The sequence below is a fragment of the Bos grunniens genome, chromosome 1 (assembly GCF_055505025.1).
Source record: "Bos grunniens cultivar Pamir isolate PY7600 chromosome 1, Bosgru_T2T1.0, whole genome shotgun sequence".
In the NCBI taxonomy this organism is placed as follows: domain Eukaryota; kingdom Metazoa; phylum Chordata; class Mammalia; order Artiodactyla; family Bovidae; genus Bos; species Bos grunniens.
The window spans coordinates 9,159,252-9,175,687 of NC_141165.1; the positions used below are offsets into that span (position 1 = coordinate 9,159,252).

The 16,436-nt window shown below is 47.2% G+C and overlaps 1 protein-coding gene and 1 long non-coding RNA gene across 6 annotated transcripts; one reads left to right on the forward strand and one right to left on the reverse strand.

The window, feature by feature from the left end:
• Nucleotides 1-1,874: 1,874 nt before the first annotated feature.
• LOC147378932 (carbonyl reductase [NADPH] 3) lies at nt 1,875-13,714 on the reverse strand. Of its 5 annotated transcripts, none has more exons than XM_086414876.1 (3): nt 11,264-13,714; nt 9,321-9,428; nt 1,875-2,361 (listed from the first exon to the last, which is right to left on the reverse strand). In XM_086414876.1, exons 1-3 carry the CDS (start codon nt 11,550-11,552, stop codon nt 1,925-1,927), a joined length of 834 nt encoding a protein of 277 aa, XP_086271002.1. In that variant the 5' UTR covers nt 11,553-13,714; the 3' UTR covers nt 1,875-1,924. The 5 variants fall into 5 exon arrangements, with proteins under 5 accessions (XP_086271002.1, XP_086271220.1, XP_086271062.1 ...); XM_086415094.1 differs by lacking the exon at nt 11,264-13,714 and adding an exon at nt 10,788-11,177; XM_086414936.1 differs by lacking the exon at nt 11,264-13,714 and adding an exon at nt 9,790-10,200.
• LOC147378933 (uncharacterized) lies at nt 13,038-15,907 on the forward strand. The gene is made up of 2 exons (XR_015169758.1): nt 13,038-13,118; nt 15,794-15,907. It is a non-coding gene; the product is annotated as an uncharacterized LOC147378933 (long non-coding RNA).
• The last annotated feature ends 529 nt before the right edge of the window (nt 15,908-16,436 follow it).

Sequence of the window (16,436 nt, forward strand, 5' to 3'; positions counted from 1 at the left end):
GCTGGTTGCAAAACCAATTCTGTTTGAAAGTGGTGGAGTTGCCTGTTGTTAGAGATGATGATAGAGGCTCAGGGAGGCCTCTGAAGCATCACCCTGGGCTGGAGCTCACAGGGGAGCAGAACAGGTTAAGAAGACAGTATCCACATCTGTCGGAGCAAAGAAATGGCCCGGACAAAGTTGCTCAGGATGAATGAGATGAGGGGAGTGGCACACATCCTGGGAAGAACAGAGAATGCAAAATCTGGATGGGAAACCCACTGTGGAGGAAACCAGAACCCAACAAGTAAGGACATCCCTCCCAAGTCCTTCAAGCCGTACTTCATATGTGTTGGAACGAGTTTCAGTGTACTCAAATACAGGAAACCAGAATGAGCTATAAAGCTGGGTGGCAGAACTAAGGAAACAGGATGCATTTATAGAAACAGCCAGGGAGGGACTTTCCCGGTGGTCCGGTGGTTAAGACTCTGCGCTTCCCATGCAGGAGGTCTGGGTTCAATCTGCGGTCGGGGAAACTAGATCCCACATGCTGCAACTAAGACCTGGTGCAGCCAAATAAATTAAAAAGAAAAAAAAAAGAGCCTGATAAAAAAGAAAGAAATAGGAAGGGACAGCTGAACACGGATGGGACCCGCTCTGCAGCCCTGGGGCCACTCGGGAGACTTGTGGTTCTCTCAGTGCCATCCCCACACCCGCAGCCCCTGGGAACTTGTTAGAAATGCACGCCCTTGGGCCCCGATGCTGGGCAGTGCTTTATCACACCCTTGGGGTGGCTCTGCTGCCCTCTAATATTTGGTGACCACTGGGCTAGTTTGTACGTCAAGGCTGTATATTGTCACGCTGCTTATTTAACTTATATGCAGAGTACATCATGAGAAACGCTGGGCTGGATGAAGCACAAGCTGGAATCAAGATTGCCGGGAGAAATATCAATAACCTCAGATATGCAGATGACACCACCCTTATGGCAGAAAGTGAAGAACTAAAGAGCCTCTTGATGAAAGTGAAAGAGGAGAGTGAAAAAGTTGGCTTAAAGCTCAACATTCAGAAAACTAAGTTCCTGGCATCCGGTCCCATCACGTCATGGCAAATAGATGGGGAAACCGTGGAAACAGTGGCAGACTTTATTTTGGGGGGCTCCAAAATTACTGCAGATGGTAACTGCAGCCATGCAATTAAAAGACACTTGCTCCTTGGAAGAAAAGCTATGACCAACCTAGACAGCATATTAAAAAGCAGAGACATTACTTTGCCAACAAAGGTCCATCTAGTTAAGGCTATGGTTTTTGTAGTAGTTATGTATGGATGTGAGATTTGGACTATAAAGAAAGCTGAGCGCTGAAGAATTGATGCTTTTGAATTGTGGTGTTGTAGAAGACTCTTGAGAGTCCCTTGGATTGCAAAGAGATTCAACCAGTCAATTCTCAAGGAAATCAGTCCTGGATATTCATTTTAAGGACTGATGCTGAAGTTGAAATTCCAATACTTTGGCCACCTGATGCGAAGAACTGACTCAATTGAAAAGACCCTGATGCTGGGAAAGATTGAAGGCAGGAGGAGAAGAGGACGACAGAGGATGAGATGGTTGGATGGCATCACCGACTCAACGGACATGAGTTTGAACAAGGTCAGGAGTTGGTGATGGACAAGGAAGCCTGGTGTGCTGCAGTCCATGGGGTCGCAAAGAGTCAGACGTGACTGAGCAACTGAACTTAACTGAACTGGACTGGACTAGGTTTGTCTGCCTCTCAGGGCTAGAGTTTGGGCAGAACAAAATTGCTCGGCTCCCTTCCAGAACCAGACGCTTTCTCACGAGGAGACTGTCATCGAGGCTCCCCAAGGACAGAAACAGAATCAAACTACCATGCCACAACTCCTTCATTCACTCCTCAGACATTTATTAAGCCTCGAGGGCTGCAGCAGACATTCACCAGTTTTGGACAACTTTGTCCCGAACTAGCTGACCATGGGGCTCGGTGGCATCTGGCGGCAGGAGGGCCAGGTAGACGGGAGTCTCAGCCCCCTCCTCCACTGTCCTGGAGGCATGAGCGCCCCCCAAGTCCGTCTTCACCCACCCGGGGCAGCATGCGTTCAGCAGAATCCTGTCGGCTTTCCTCTTCTCCTCCAGGCGCCGGGCCAGGATTCTCGATAAGACTGTGACCCCCAGTTTGGACACCCCATAAGCCGAGTTGGGCCAGCCCTCCCTCTCATGCACCTCGTTTTTCGTATCCTCCACAAACTTCTTCATGAGGTCCACCAGGTCTTCCTCTGTGAGCGTCTCACACCGGAACTTCTCTTGCAGATCTTCGCTGCAGTTTTCAAGGGCTTGGGAGCCCTGTGAACTACTGACGTTCACCACTCTGCCTGAAACAGGATAACGAAACATGGAAGCGTGTCACAAATACACCATCACTGGTTGATTGCTGACAAACATGTGATTCAGTCATGGGGCAGGCTTAATTTCTGATTTAAGAAATGATTCTAGCAGTCATTACAAAAAGCTCCAAAAGGCATTTGAAAAAGACGCAAGAAGGCACCTGTGGATTTTAACTTTTTGCACTTTGTTCTCCCAAAAAGAACATAATGAGAACATAATTCCATTGATAACATGGGCTAAAGAGCAGTGATTTTCCATTAGGTGAACAGGAGGCAGGTCTGCAGTAGGATCACCAGGCAGTTTGGTGAAACACACCCCCTACACACACACACACACACACACACACACACACAATTCCAGATGTTTGTGAACTTGCTTTCCTGGAGTCAGCGCCCTCACCTTTAGATTATTTCCTAGGGCCAAGGGGCCACCTCGGCATACCTGAGTGCCAAAGTCAGAGTCAAGCCATCCCTTGCCGATGACCCTTGTCTGTCCTTAATGATGGATACTCTGTCTGTCCTTAATGATGGATACTCTCACATGCGGAAGGGGTTGCGTCTCCAACCCGGATTTGATTTTCATCACTATTTTTTTAGCCCGTAGTTAACAAATAATTAAATATAGTTTAATGAGTTCATCTTCATATTAGCAACTATTCACGGCTACTAAACAGACAGTTCTGTCCATAACATAAAATAGGCCAAAAACTAGAAAGCAATCTGAAGCATTGGTGGAAATCCCCAAACCAGTAAATGTGTGACTTTACACATTTTGTCCAACATCAAGAAACACCAGATTTGGGGAGTTCTTTTCTCCCATGTTATCCTGGATCCATGTTCACTGCATCCAACAGAATAACTGGATTTTATTTCACTTTGTAAGCGGCATTCGCCAGAGGTGCACATTTGTGGGGTGGGATGTGAGCTTGCTGGGGTGTCCTTGAGGGCCCAGCCCCATATGGAGACACCCTCACTCTGGCCTTGTGCCTGAGCATCCCATGTCATCCCCAGCACCTAAAACTCTTCAGTGTTTTCTTTTCTTTTCCTTCATTCCTTCCTTCCTTTTCTCTCTCTCTTGTAATACCTATTTCTTTCCAAACTCTTAACTTTGAAAAACTTTGGAGCCTACACAGGATTTGCAAGAATACTTTAGTAGACATCCATAAAACCTGTAGGCTTCCCTGGTGGCTCAGACGGTAAAGCGTCTGCCTCCAATGCGGGAGACCTGGGTTCAATCCCTGGGTTGGGAAGATCCCCTGGAGAAGGAAATGGCAACCCACTCCAGCACTCTTGCCTGGAAAATCCCATAGATGGCGGAGCCTGGTAGGCTACAGTCCATGTGGTCGCAAAAAGTCGGACATGACTGAGCGACTTCACTTCCACTTCCATATAACCTGCAGCTGAGTTCACTAACTGTTAAGCTTTTTGCCACATTCTCTTTCACTCTTTCTGTTAATTGTAGACAGGTAGCATAAAGTAGGGCTTCCCTGGTGGCTCAGATGGTAAAGCATCTACCTGCAATGAGGAAGACCCAGGTTTGATCCCTGGGTTGGGAAGATCCCCTGGAGAAGGAAATGGCAACCCACTCCAGTACTCTTGCCTGGAAAATTCCATGGATGGAGGAACGTGGTAGGCTACAGTCCATGGGGTTGCAAAGAGTTGGACACGACTTAGCAACTTCACTTCACCCTGCATAAAGTGAAAGTCAGTCATTTGTGTCTGACTCTTTGTGACTTCATGGACTATAGAATCCATGGAATTCTCCAGACCAGAATACTGGAGTGGGTAGCCTTTCGTTCCCTTCTCCAGAGGTAGTGTAAGGCTTCACCTTAAACACTTTAGTATACATAAGTAAGGACACTCCCTTCCATAACCACAAAGGTGATCATACTCAAGCTATTTATCAGGGTACAACAGTATTATCTAAATATAGTCCATATTCAAGTCTCCCGGATTGTCTCAATAATCTTCCTTTACAAGTTTTTGTTTTTTTTTCATCCAGGGTCCAATGTGGAATCACCGATTGCGTTTAGTTGTCCTTTTTAGTCTGTTTTAGTCTAGAGCAGTTGACAGTGAGCTTGAAGCCTCTAAGCCATTGTTTTATAGTATTTCCCCCAGTTTGAATTGGCAAGATTCTTTTTTTATTTTAATGATTATATTCATCTCAATATTTTGATCAGGAATTCTGCTTTGCTGAAGTTACGTTCTTCATTACTTGCTAAGCAGCTTTGTTCTCAAATGCTTGGCTGCTACAAGGAATTAAATTCAAACAGGAAAGCAGGAAAGAAAAGAAAAAAAATTGCAGGAACTGCTCTATGCCTTTGGTGGAAATAACCTTCTAAGAGGAAGAGGCATCTACTTTGATCTCAGGGCACACCTCTGTGTGGCAGCGGTTAAGTTGGCCCAATCAGCCCTGAGAAGGACTGAGACGCACCCTCATCGCCACCACCCTTTGCTGAGGGTCAGGTGGACCCACCTGTCTGCAAACGCTATAGCATCCTGGAAAGAGTGGGCATATAGCTCCCCCTAGTGGCTCAACATATTAAAAAGCAGAGACATGCCAACAATGTCTTGAGAGTCCCTTGGATTGCAAGGAGATCCAACCAGTCCATCCTGAAGGAAATTTAAAAGTAATAACAAGTCCTGAATATCCATTGGAAGGACTGATGCTGAAGCTGAAACTCCAGTACTTTGGCCACCTGATGCGAAAAACTGACTCATTTGAAAAGACCCTGCTGCTGGGAAAGACTGAAGGCTGGGAGGAGAAGGGGACCACAGAGGATGAGATGGTTAGATGGCATCACCGACTCAACGGACATGCGTTTGAGCAAGCTTTGGGAGTTGGTGATGGACAGGGAAGCCTGGCATGCTGCAGTCCATGGGGTCGCAAAGAGTCGGACACAACTGAGCGACGGAACTGAACTGAAGTGGCTCTACAGTTGCTTGACCTATTCACTCGATCTTGAACCAACAAGCGAGCTGGATAGCTTTCTTTAAAGTGCTATTATAAAGCTAAAAAAAGAGTGGCTTTTAAATCACTTTTGAATGGGGAGAAAGTGATTCCCTATAAACCAAGGGGCTATGATGTTCAGCGTTTTGCCCTCCAGGTGAACAGGAGGTTTGTCAAAAAGTCACAATTATTCTCAATGTGTTACAAACTGAAGATTCCTGCTTTGATAATTACTGTTACAGAAAACTGGTTGAAGACCGTGATTGACCAGCTTTGGGTTGATCCCTGGGCCCCACCCTCCACAAAGCTTCCTTTTATGTTTCAAAATGGCTTGTTCACAGTTGTTTGACATACTGTGATCCTTCCCTCACTAGAACTAATTATCCTGATGTGATTGAAATCAGGAAACGGGGATACTGTTTCCAGTTCTATTACTACCTGACTGTATTTACTTTTCTGGGCCTCAATATCCTTTTCTATAAACTGAAGGTGTAGGAACATAAATGTTCATCAGTACCTCGCGGCTTTCAAATTCTATGATTCTAAAGTCCGTAGGGAGAGGACTTCCTGATACTTGGTAAAAGACACAACTGCAGTGAAGTACTACACAGCTATAAAAAAGATTAAGAAAGCTTTCTGTCCTGACCCAGAATGAGTCCCAGATACAGTAAGTGAAGAAAGCCAGGTGGCAAACATAATGTCTTTTTTTTTTTAAAGGGAGAGCAAAAATTTATATACATTTATTTTTGCTTAGAAAATAAATAAATGCTTGCATTTATTTAATTTTATTTTTGGCCATGCCCCACGGCTGTGGGATCTTGGTTTCCCACCAGAGATTGAATCCTGGCTCTTGGCAGTGAGAGCAGTCTTAGCCACTGGACCACCAGGGAATTCCCTAGATTTGCCTTTAAAAACTTCATCCCCAGGCTTTCCCTGCTGGCTCAGTGACATAGAATCCACCTGCCAATGCAGGAGACACCGGTTCGATCCCTGGTCCAGGCAGATCCCACAGGCCTTGGAACAACGAAGCCCATTGCCACAAATACTGAGCTGTGCTCCAGAGCCCAGGAACAACAACTATTGAAGCTCTCGCCCTAGAACCCGCATTCCCCACAAGAGGCGTCACTGCGAGGAAAAGGCTGCACACCACAGTGAAGAATAGCCTCTCCTCAGTGTGACTCCAGAAGAGCCCGAGCAACAGCCAGCACAGCCAGAAATCAATCAACCAATCGATCAAATTATAAATACTCCATCCCCCGGGCCCTGGGCACTCACCAACTCCATGCCTCTGGCCCCAAAGCTTCCTTCAACCAGCACTTGCAACTCTTACCTGTGAGCTTTCTACGATCCCATCCCACTAAAGAAACCAGTAAAGAGAATTACCTGTGGAAACTGGGGATGGGCAGGCAGGTGGATCTCTTACCATGCATCTTTTTAGATTTAAATATCTGCACCTGAGATCATCTTTATTCAAAACGTTCAGTTAAGGAAAGCACATTTCCAAGAAAAAAAACTACAGAGCTCTTCTTTTCCTAAGAATCATGATTGATTTCTTGGAAAGAAAGTCCTCGGGGAAGCCAGCCCTCTGTCCCCATCTTGCAGCACAATTGTAATTTACACAGTTAGTGTTCTTTGTCAGTGACAGTCTCCCCGACTGGACTCTGTGCTCCATGAACAGGACTGTCTGTGCCCACAACACTCACCACTGTAACCCAGGTGCCAGAGTAATGTTCAAGCTGGTTTTAAAAAAGGCAGAGGAACCAGAGACCAAATTGCCAACATCTGCTGGATCATGGAAAAAGCAAGAGAGTTCCAGAAAAACATCTATTTCTGCTTTATTGACTATGCCAAAGCCTTTGACTGTGTGGATCACAATAAACTGTGGAAAATTCTGAAAGGGATGGGAATACCAGAACACCTGATCTGCCTCTTGAGAAATTTGTATGCAGGTCAGGAAGCAACAGTTAAAACTGGACATGGAACAACAGACTGGTTCCAAATAGGAAAAGGAGTACGTCAAGGCTGTATATTGTCACCCTGTTTATTTAACTTATATGCAGAGTACATCATGAGAAATGCTGGACTGGAAGAAGCACAAGCTGGAATCAAGATTGCTGGGAGAAATCTCAATAACCTCAGATATGCAGATGACACCACCCTTATGGCAGAAAGTGAAGAGGAACTCAAAAGCCCCTTGATGAAAGTGAAAGTGGAAAGTGAAAAAGTTGGCTTAAAGCTCAACATTCAGAAAACGAAGATCATGGCATCTGGTCCCATCACTTCATGGGACATAGATGGGGAAAGAGTGGAAACAGTGTCAGACTTTATTTTTCTGGGCTCCAAAATCACTACAGATGGTGACTGCAGCCATGAAATTAAAAGACGCTTACTCCTTGGAAGGAAAATTATGACCAACCTAGATAGCATATTCAAAAGCAGAGACATTACTTTGCCAACAAAAGTTCGTCTAGTCAAGGCTATGGTTTTTCCTGTGGTCATGTATGGATGTGAGAGTTGGACTGTGAAGAAGGCTGAGTGCCGAAGAATTGATGCTTTGGAACTGTGGTGTTGGAGAAGACTCTTGAGAGTCCCTTGGACTGCAAGGAGATCCAACCAGTCCATTCCGAAGATCAGCCCTGGGATTTCTTTGGAAGGAATGATGCTAAAGCTGAAACTCCAGTACTTTGGCCACCTGATGTGAAGAGTTGACTCATTGGAAAAGACTCTGATGCTGGGAGGGATTGGGGGCAGGAGGAGAAGGGGAGGACAGAGGATGAGATGGCTGGATGGCATCACCGACTCGATGGACGTGAGTCTGGGTGAACTCCGGGAGTTGGTGATGGACAGGGAGGCCTGGCGTGCTTCGATTCATGGGGTTGCAGAGTCAGACACGACTGAGCGACTGATCTGATCTGATCTGATGGTAGGTGCTCAATACATGCTTGTGGAAACAGTAATAAATGTTATTTAGTGAATATGTGAAGGTGTGGGTAAGATATTTCCTAATAAAGAAAAGTTTCCTCTGGATGTTCTGAATCAGCTTGGCAAAGGTTGGTACAAGAAGAAAAGAATACAGACAAATTCATAATCATGCAAGAACAGACCCTTTCCCCAGGCCCCAGGTGAGCTGGGTGAGGATGGTCACCTTGGGGAGTTGAGAAGAACTCACTGAGGTTGCTCAAAGGCAAGATGCCTTATGGGACTTGGCAACACCTTCTCCTTCTAGGGTTGAGTTAATGACTTGGGACCCAAGATTGCTATGGATCATACATATCTTTTATTGTTGTTGTTTTGCAGGAGGTGGGAGTTGAGCCTTTAAAAAATGGTGATGGGACAATTGGGTAGCCATTTGCAAAATGGTACATTTAGATCCCCTCTCCTTCCTTCAGTTCAGTTCAATTGCTCAGGCATGTCCGACTCTCTGCGACCCCGTGGACTACAGGACGCCAGGCTTCCCTGTCCATCACCAACTCCCAGAGCTTACTCAAACTCAAGTCCATTGCGTCAGTGATGCCATCCAACCATCCCATCTTCTGTCATCCCCTTCTCCTCAATGAATCGGGTATCTACACATGTACGTATCTAGACTTGGCTAAGGGAACTCATGCCTACCAACACACAAGTCAGGAAGGAAAAGTGAAATAATTCTTCCCTAAATTTGGTACGGGATGAGATGGTTGGATGGCATCACCGATTCAATGGGCATGAACCTGGGCAGACTCCGGGAGATGGTGAGGGACACGGAAACCTGGCGATCTGCAGTCCATGGAGTCTCGAAGAGTTGGACACAACTTGGCAACTGAACAGTAAAGTACCTGACTTTCAATAAAGCTGAAATGTTCAGATGAGAAGCCAGGTACTGTGAGAAGATAACACAGCTTTCTATTTTTTTCCCCTACGGAGAAATAGCCCACCTGGAAGACTCCTGGGGGACGGGTCCCTGTGGCTCACTCCTTGCTAAGGGAGACAACCTGACGGTCAGCAAAGCTGGACTCACCATGAGGTTTGACTATAGGCAGTAATTCGGTGCAGACGTTTCTCGTGGCAAAGAAGTTTGTCTTCAGCGTCATCTCAGCTTGAATGTCAAAGGGTGTTGGGTCATCAGCTTTTCAAAAAGAGGAGGAAACAAAGTCACACATTTCCCCCCTGAAATTCTCAAGACAAAGTGGATCTTACCTCAGATTAAAAGCAAAGCAAGGTAACTAAAACAATTTCAAGGGCTCCCCTGGTGGCTCAGTGGTAAGGAATCTGCCTGCCAATGCAGGGGACATGTGTTCCATCCCTGATCCGGGAAGATCCCACGTGCTGCAGAACAGCTAAGCCCGTGGGCCACAACCATTGAGCCTGTGCTCTAGGGCCCTGGAGCCGCAACTACTGAGACCCTGTGCCACAACTACTGAAGCCCGAGCACCCTAGAGCCCTTGCTCTGCGACAAGAGAAGCCACTGCAGTGAGAAGCCTGCATACAACTAGACAGCCGTCCCGACTTGCCACAGCTAGAGAAAAGCCGGCACAACAACGGAGATCCAGCCCAGCCAAAGATGTTTAAATAAATTAAAAGCAGGAGGCTGATGGTTCTCAGACGTCCAGCCTCTATCTGAAGCATCCGCAGGGCCTGTTAGAACACAGCTTTCTGGGCCCTGCCCCCAGAGTTTGGGATTAAGGAGTTCCGGGGTGGGGCTTCATAATTTGCATTTCTAATTCAGTTCCCAGGTGACGCTCCAACTACCAGTTTGTGAGCTACACTTGGAGCAGCAGTGGTCAAACCCATCTTGAAAGGGCATAGGAGGAGGCACCTGGCGATTCTGCTAAAATGCAGATTACAGTTCAGCAGGTGTCCGTCTGAGGCTGGCCGTTCTGCGATTCCCGCAGTTCCCAGGGTCGCAGGTACTGCTGGTCGAGGGTCCAAACGCTGAGGGGCGAGGGTTGCCAGATGAGGTCAGTATGCCCCCCATGTGTTGTCCACCCATCCCTCAGCTGTGGGCTCCGAGGGGGTGTCCGCCAACTCCCCGCCTGAGCGCGCAGAAAGCCCGGCAGACTGAGTTGCCCCAACGGGTGCCCCGGGCGGTCCAACGCCCAAGGCCGAGGGAAATGAAGACAGGCTTCACAATGCTTCGTTTTCCTCCGCTCGGCCTCTTAGAGTTCTCTTTGCCATTAGGTTGTAAGTGAGGCCGGCCTTTTATTTCTACCCGCAGCACAAGGCAGATCAATAACTTTCTTATTCGAGTCATGGAGCAAGTAATCTCCATCTCCCTGCCCCTCTCCAAAGAAAGATGCTACTTAAAACCACCCTTAAAAAAGAAAAACCCAGAACAAACCGTCTATGTTTGATAACAAGCCGAGCTTCCCTGGGGGTGGGAACCACACTCGCTTCCTTTTTGCCAGAGCCTATCAAAGCCCTGCGTTAAAGAGACCCAAGTCCACTAGCGTGCATATGCGCGCTAATCCGTGTCTCTGAGACTCACTTCCTGTCCCGAGCAGATGCCTCCTGGTGTCTATGAATGCGCCCTTTGAGGGAAAGCGAAAGCCCAAAGAGAGCTTGGAGACCCTTCGCAGAGCAAATGTTTCTGGCATTAGAAAGCTGATGAGCTTAGCAGGGCGTGGTCCCCTCCTCGGAGACCGACTCTCTTGCAAAACTCAGCAGCTGATGGTTCTGGGAGGGTCCCGGGTGGAGCACTGTGGCGCACAGGCCCGCACAGGCCGGCGGGCAGGCGGGGCACGCTGTGCCCGGCACCGCGGCTGCTCTCGAGCGAAACGAACCGCTCCCAAGACTCCGTGGGAAGCGAGAACCAGCCGTGGGAGGCGAGAGCTGAGCGCATCCCGAGGGGCGGGCGCTGCCTTTCCGATCACTCCAGTGGACTGGTGGGGGCGGGGGGCGCGTGCAATTCGTCGCGGGGCGCCCTCGGAGAGCCGGAGACCTCCCACCACCCCCTTCACCTACTCTTGAAGGCGATGCCCGCGTTGTTGACCAGCACGTTGAGCCCCCCGTACTCCTTGCGCAGGAAGTCGCGCAGGGCGCGGATGCTCTGCAGGTCGTCGATGTCCAGCTGGTGGAAACGGGGGCTCAGGCCCTCCGCCTGCAGCTGCTGCACGGCCGCCCGACCCCGCTCCTTGTCCCGCGCCGTGAGCACCACGTCCCCCGGGAACTCCCGGCACAGGTCGCGCGCGATGGCAAAGCCGATCCCCTTGTTGGCCCCGGTGACCAGCGCCACGCGGGTGTAGGACGACATGGCCGGTGTGGAGGGAGCGCGGGGCCCTTGGGTGGAGAGCGATCCGGGCCGTGGGCCACCTGCGGCGCGCGCTGCGGAGGCCGGTCCACAGTCTGAGAAGCCAGGAAGAACTGGGTTCTAGGCTCCAGCGCTGTGACTTGTAGAGAAAGAGGCTCCGGTCCTCGATCCCTCCCCTCCTGGGAGGGGCGGTCTGTTCCTGAATGTTTTGTAACGCCCCATTCCCGGGTCCGCCCCCTCCCCGCGTAGCGCCCACTGTTGATCCCGCCTCTGAGCCACAACTGAGCCAAGCAGTGGTCTACGGGGGTGGAGAGGGGCTTCCCCTAAAGCAGAACCCAGACAGTGGTGAGTCGAAAGGGTCTGAAGATTTACTGCAGTTTGAATGAAGAAACTAGCGCAGGAGAAACCCCAAAGGAGAAAAACAAGTGTTGACAGTTTTCTTGGGCGTGCGCCTGCCATCCTCTACGAAATGAGGATGCTTGCTTTTTTCTTGACTACAGTGAAATGATTTCGACACGGTACCTCCTTCTCAGGACCTCGATCCCGTTCCTTGCTTCAAAGAAACTCAAAAGAGGGAATGAGAGAAAAAAGGTCCCAAGAACAGATTTCCAGGTGTGGGCCGGGTACCCAGCTCTGTGGGATCCCAGTGCGCCCCCACGTGAGCAAGAGTGTTTATGAAACTCCCATTGTGTGTCAAGCGTCTTGCCGGAATGTTTTTATTCATCTTGCATAACTCCTGTGGGTGCCAAGTGTCTCCCCTGGAGAAAGAAATGGCAACCCACTCCAATATTCTTGCTAGGAAATCCCGCGGACAAAGGAGCCCGGCGGGCTACAGTCCTGTGGACTCTCAAAGAGTCGGACAAGGCTTGGCAACTAAATAAGTAGAATATACATTTGTGTGTGTGTGTATATATATATATATATATATTAATGGGAGAGGGCAATGGCACCCCACTCCAGTACTGTTGCCCGGAAAATCCCATGGATGGAGGAGCCTGATAGGCTGCAGTCCATGGGGTTGCTAAGAGTCAGACGAGACTGAGCGACTTCACTTTCGCTTTCCACTTTCATGCATTGGAGAAGGAAATGGCAACCCACTCCAGTGTTCTTGCCTGAAGAATCCCAGGGACGGTGAGGCCTGGTAGGCTGCAGTCCTTGGGGTCGCACAGAGTCGGACACGACTGAAGCGACTTAGCAGCAGCAGCATATATATTAATATAGATATATATATATAATTTCTCCCAGTGAAATCTCTGTGCCCACAAAATTTAACTGAAAATGAATCCCTAAAGATGTGTCACAGTGTGGACAAGCAATTAGAACTCTTCAACCCACTCTTTTTAGTGTGATCCGAGTGTGTTTGATTGGTGACTTTCAGGTTTATGGAGAGCAGTGATTTCATGACTGAGCTTTTCCCAAGCACAGCTTGGCTCAGCTTCCCAAGCCTGTCACCTTGACAGCACTTTCTTCATCAGATCAACAAGTGAGGTCAGAAGGTGGGCACCTGCTGTGGCTCAGCAATTATTTTCATTTTCCCCTAAAGATTATTTGGATCTCTCTTTTCAAAAGGTAGGGCTACTCAGGTTTTCTACTTCTTCTTGAGAGCTTAATTCATGTTTTCCAAAACGTTTGTATATTTTATCTAGGTTATTGATTCTGTCATGAAGTCATTCATAATATGCCTTTATTAATCTTGTAATATCCATAGAAATGCCACTTCTCTCACTCCTGATATTGGCAGTTTCTGTCTTTCGTATTTTTTTTTTCCTGATCTATCTGGTTAGAACTATTCATTTACTTAAGGAAGAAGCTTTTGATTTCATTGATTTTTTCTCTATTTTTTCTGGTTATGTTTCTTTTCTAATGTCTATTTCTTCTCTTCTCATTTGGGGTTTTATTGGCTCGTTTTCCTAGTTGGTTTGTGTTGTGCTTCTTTTTGTTTGTTTTGGTTTTTGAGTTTTAACTATGGAAGCTGAGATCATGGATTTGAAATCTTTCTTCTTTTATAATATAGACATTAAGGGTTATTAATTTCCCTTTTAATACTATGTTAGTGCCATCCCATAAACACAGATACATTGTGCTTTCACTTTCAACCAGTTTAAAATAATTCTAGAGTTCCCTGGCAGTCCAGTGGTTAGGACTCTGTGCTTTCACTACCAAGGGCCCAGGTTCAATCCCTGGTTGGGGAACTAAGATTCCATAAACTATGCAGTGCAGCCAAAAAAATAAAAATAAAATAGGTAACTTCTAATTTACTTTTTGATATATTCTTTGACCAAGGGTATTTAGAAGTATTTTTTTTTAGCTTCCAACTACTTGGGGATTTTCCAGATACCTTGCTGTTACTGATTTCTTAATTCTGTTGTAGATGGAGAACATGTTTTGTATGACTTGAATTCTTTTAAAGGAGTTTTTTTTAAGCTAGGAGAGAGAGAGAAAAGCATTTTTATGCAATAGGAATTATCTCGAAAAGAGGTAAAAATAGGTGACAGAGACAAAGTGAATAATTCAAGAACAAACTGTGTGGGAAGGTGAGTGCAGATGGGTCCTAGGGCTCAGACGGGGACTTGGCCTTGGAATCAGGACACCTCCTGTGACAGGGAAGGCCGTGTGTGGGGGTCTAGTTGTAGGATGTTGGGTGGCTCTCCTGGGGGCACTATTTTCCCTTTGAAGGATGAACGATTTGAGGTTGTTAACAAGCAAAATTCTTTGGGGAGACTTGAGGGAAGTGTAGCCATCTTGCAGAACAGGAAAGTAAATTTATTAGGGAATTAGGCAGCGTTGGTGAGCAGAGTTGGGGGCCCATTTGAGACCTGCAGTCATAAATGTCAAGACAGCCCAACCAGCCCCTTCCAATTTCCTCCCAGCATCATCCACCCACTAGTGCAGCTGCAAAGTTGGAGAGTGGTGTTTCGTCAGGCCCCCATAACACAGGGAGAGATGTTTGCAAGGCAAGAAGCATAGTGTAGGGCTATGGCCTCCGAGGACAGAGGAGAGGACACCAGAGGTTTGGAGACTCTGGTGAAGAACAGTAGGGCTGACGGAACAGAGGCCTCTGAGGACAGGACCTCCTTGGAGGCAAGCTTGTAGCCTGGAGCCAAGTTGGGTCCTGGGGGTCAGCGTGGGGTGCTTTGAGATCGAGATCTCAGGGGCTGTACAGATGAACCAGGTGAAGAGGGCACAGGGACTTGTGTTGGTGTTTAGAAGTCAAGGAACTGAGAAGCCAGATACTGGATGGAACCGTCACATGTCTACTGAGCTCCTCAGAGAGAAGAAGTGTGGAGGGAAGAAAATACTCAATAATGTGCTGGTCTCAAGGTCTGTGCCTTTGGCTGTTTCTGTCCTAAGACTTTTTTTTTTTTTTAAAGAAACAAGAGTTCCCACATCTTCATTTCGCACTAGCCCTCAAATTATGTAGCAGGTCAATGAAAGGGGGTCTGGGGTGGTTTGGAGAGAGTTTGTTGCTCATAGTAGGGGCTTCCCAGGTGGCACAGTGGTAAGGAAGCTGCCTGCCAGTGCAGGAGATGTAAGATGAGTGGGTTCGATCCCTGGGTCAGGAAGATCCCATGAAATGGCATGCCACTCCTGTATTCAGACTGGAAAATTCCATGGAGAGAGAAGCCTGGTGGGCTACAGTCCATGGAGTCACAAAGAGTCAGACACTTCTGAGCACGCATGCACACATACACACACGTTATTTACAGCAGTCATTTCCAATTTTTCATGTTAGAATTCCCTGGGGATATTATTTAAAAAAAAATGCTCATGTTTGGCTCTTTTCCCATTGTGATTTAATTGTGCTTGGGTGTAACCCAAGCACTGGGAGTTTCGAAAGCTGATTCCAATGTGTAGCAAACTTTAGGAATCACTGGGTTACATAATAAGGAGTTTCAATTGGTTAAAAGTGACATAATCTTCAAAAAACGGCTGAAGATTTTGAGAAAAAAGAGGAGACAGGGTTTGGAAATGGCACAGGTGATTGTCCCCTCCCCCTTCCTAGACATCAGGTCCTAATCACAGAACCTGTGGATGTCCCTTTGTATGGAAAAAGGGACTTTGCAAATGTGATTAAACTGAGGATCTTGAGATGAGATGATATTCCTTCTTGGTGGGCCCAATGTAATCCCAAATCTCTTTATGAGAGGTAAGCAGGAAGGTCAGAGGCACAATGAGATGTGAGATAAAAGCCAAGAGAGGCATGGAGAAAGACTGAGACTGATTTGACGATGCTTGCATTGCAGACATGACTGTAGTGACTTAGCAGCAGCAGCAGCATTGCTGGCTTTGAAGATGGTGAAGACTCAGGGACGCAGGTAACCTCCAGAACTTGTAAAAAGCAAGGAGATGGGTTCTCCTCTAGAGCCTTCAGACAGAACACAGCACTGTTGACATGTTGATTTTTAGGGCTACCAACCTCCAAAATTGTAAGTTGATTAATTTGTGTTGCTTTAAAACATTAAATGTGTGGCAATTTGTTATAGCAGCAATCAGAAAATACACACTTAAAATGGACGATTCTTCCCTTATCTTCTGGGTGGGGTGAAAACACCCTTCACTTACACCTAGTGAAGGATTTAAATTGTGACAAATCTTAAGAAAAAGCCTGGTTTGAAAAAAGAAAAACTTGGATACCTTCCTAAGGGTGGAGGAGAAATGAATTAAAGGGAAAAGGCTGCAGGACACCCTCTGACTCATGACCTGGTTGGCGGATCTGAGGAAAAGTGATGCGTAGGCTATTGTGCCGGATCCAAATTCCCACCATCTAAACCACCCTGCACACTGGGTCAGAAGTTATAGGTTCTGGGTTTTTTTATGTATAATTGTGATTCCATTTAAACTGATTTTGCTCTTGCTTGGTGGGTTCTTCTGTATTTCCTAAATCAT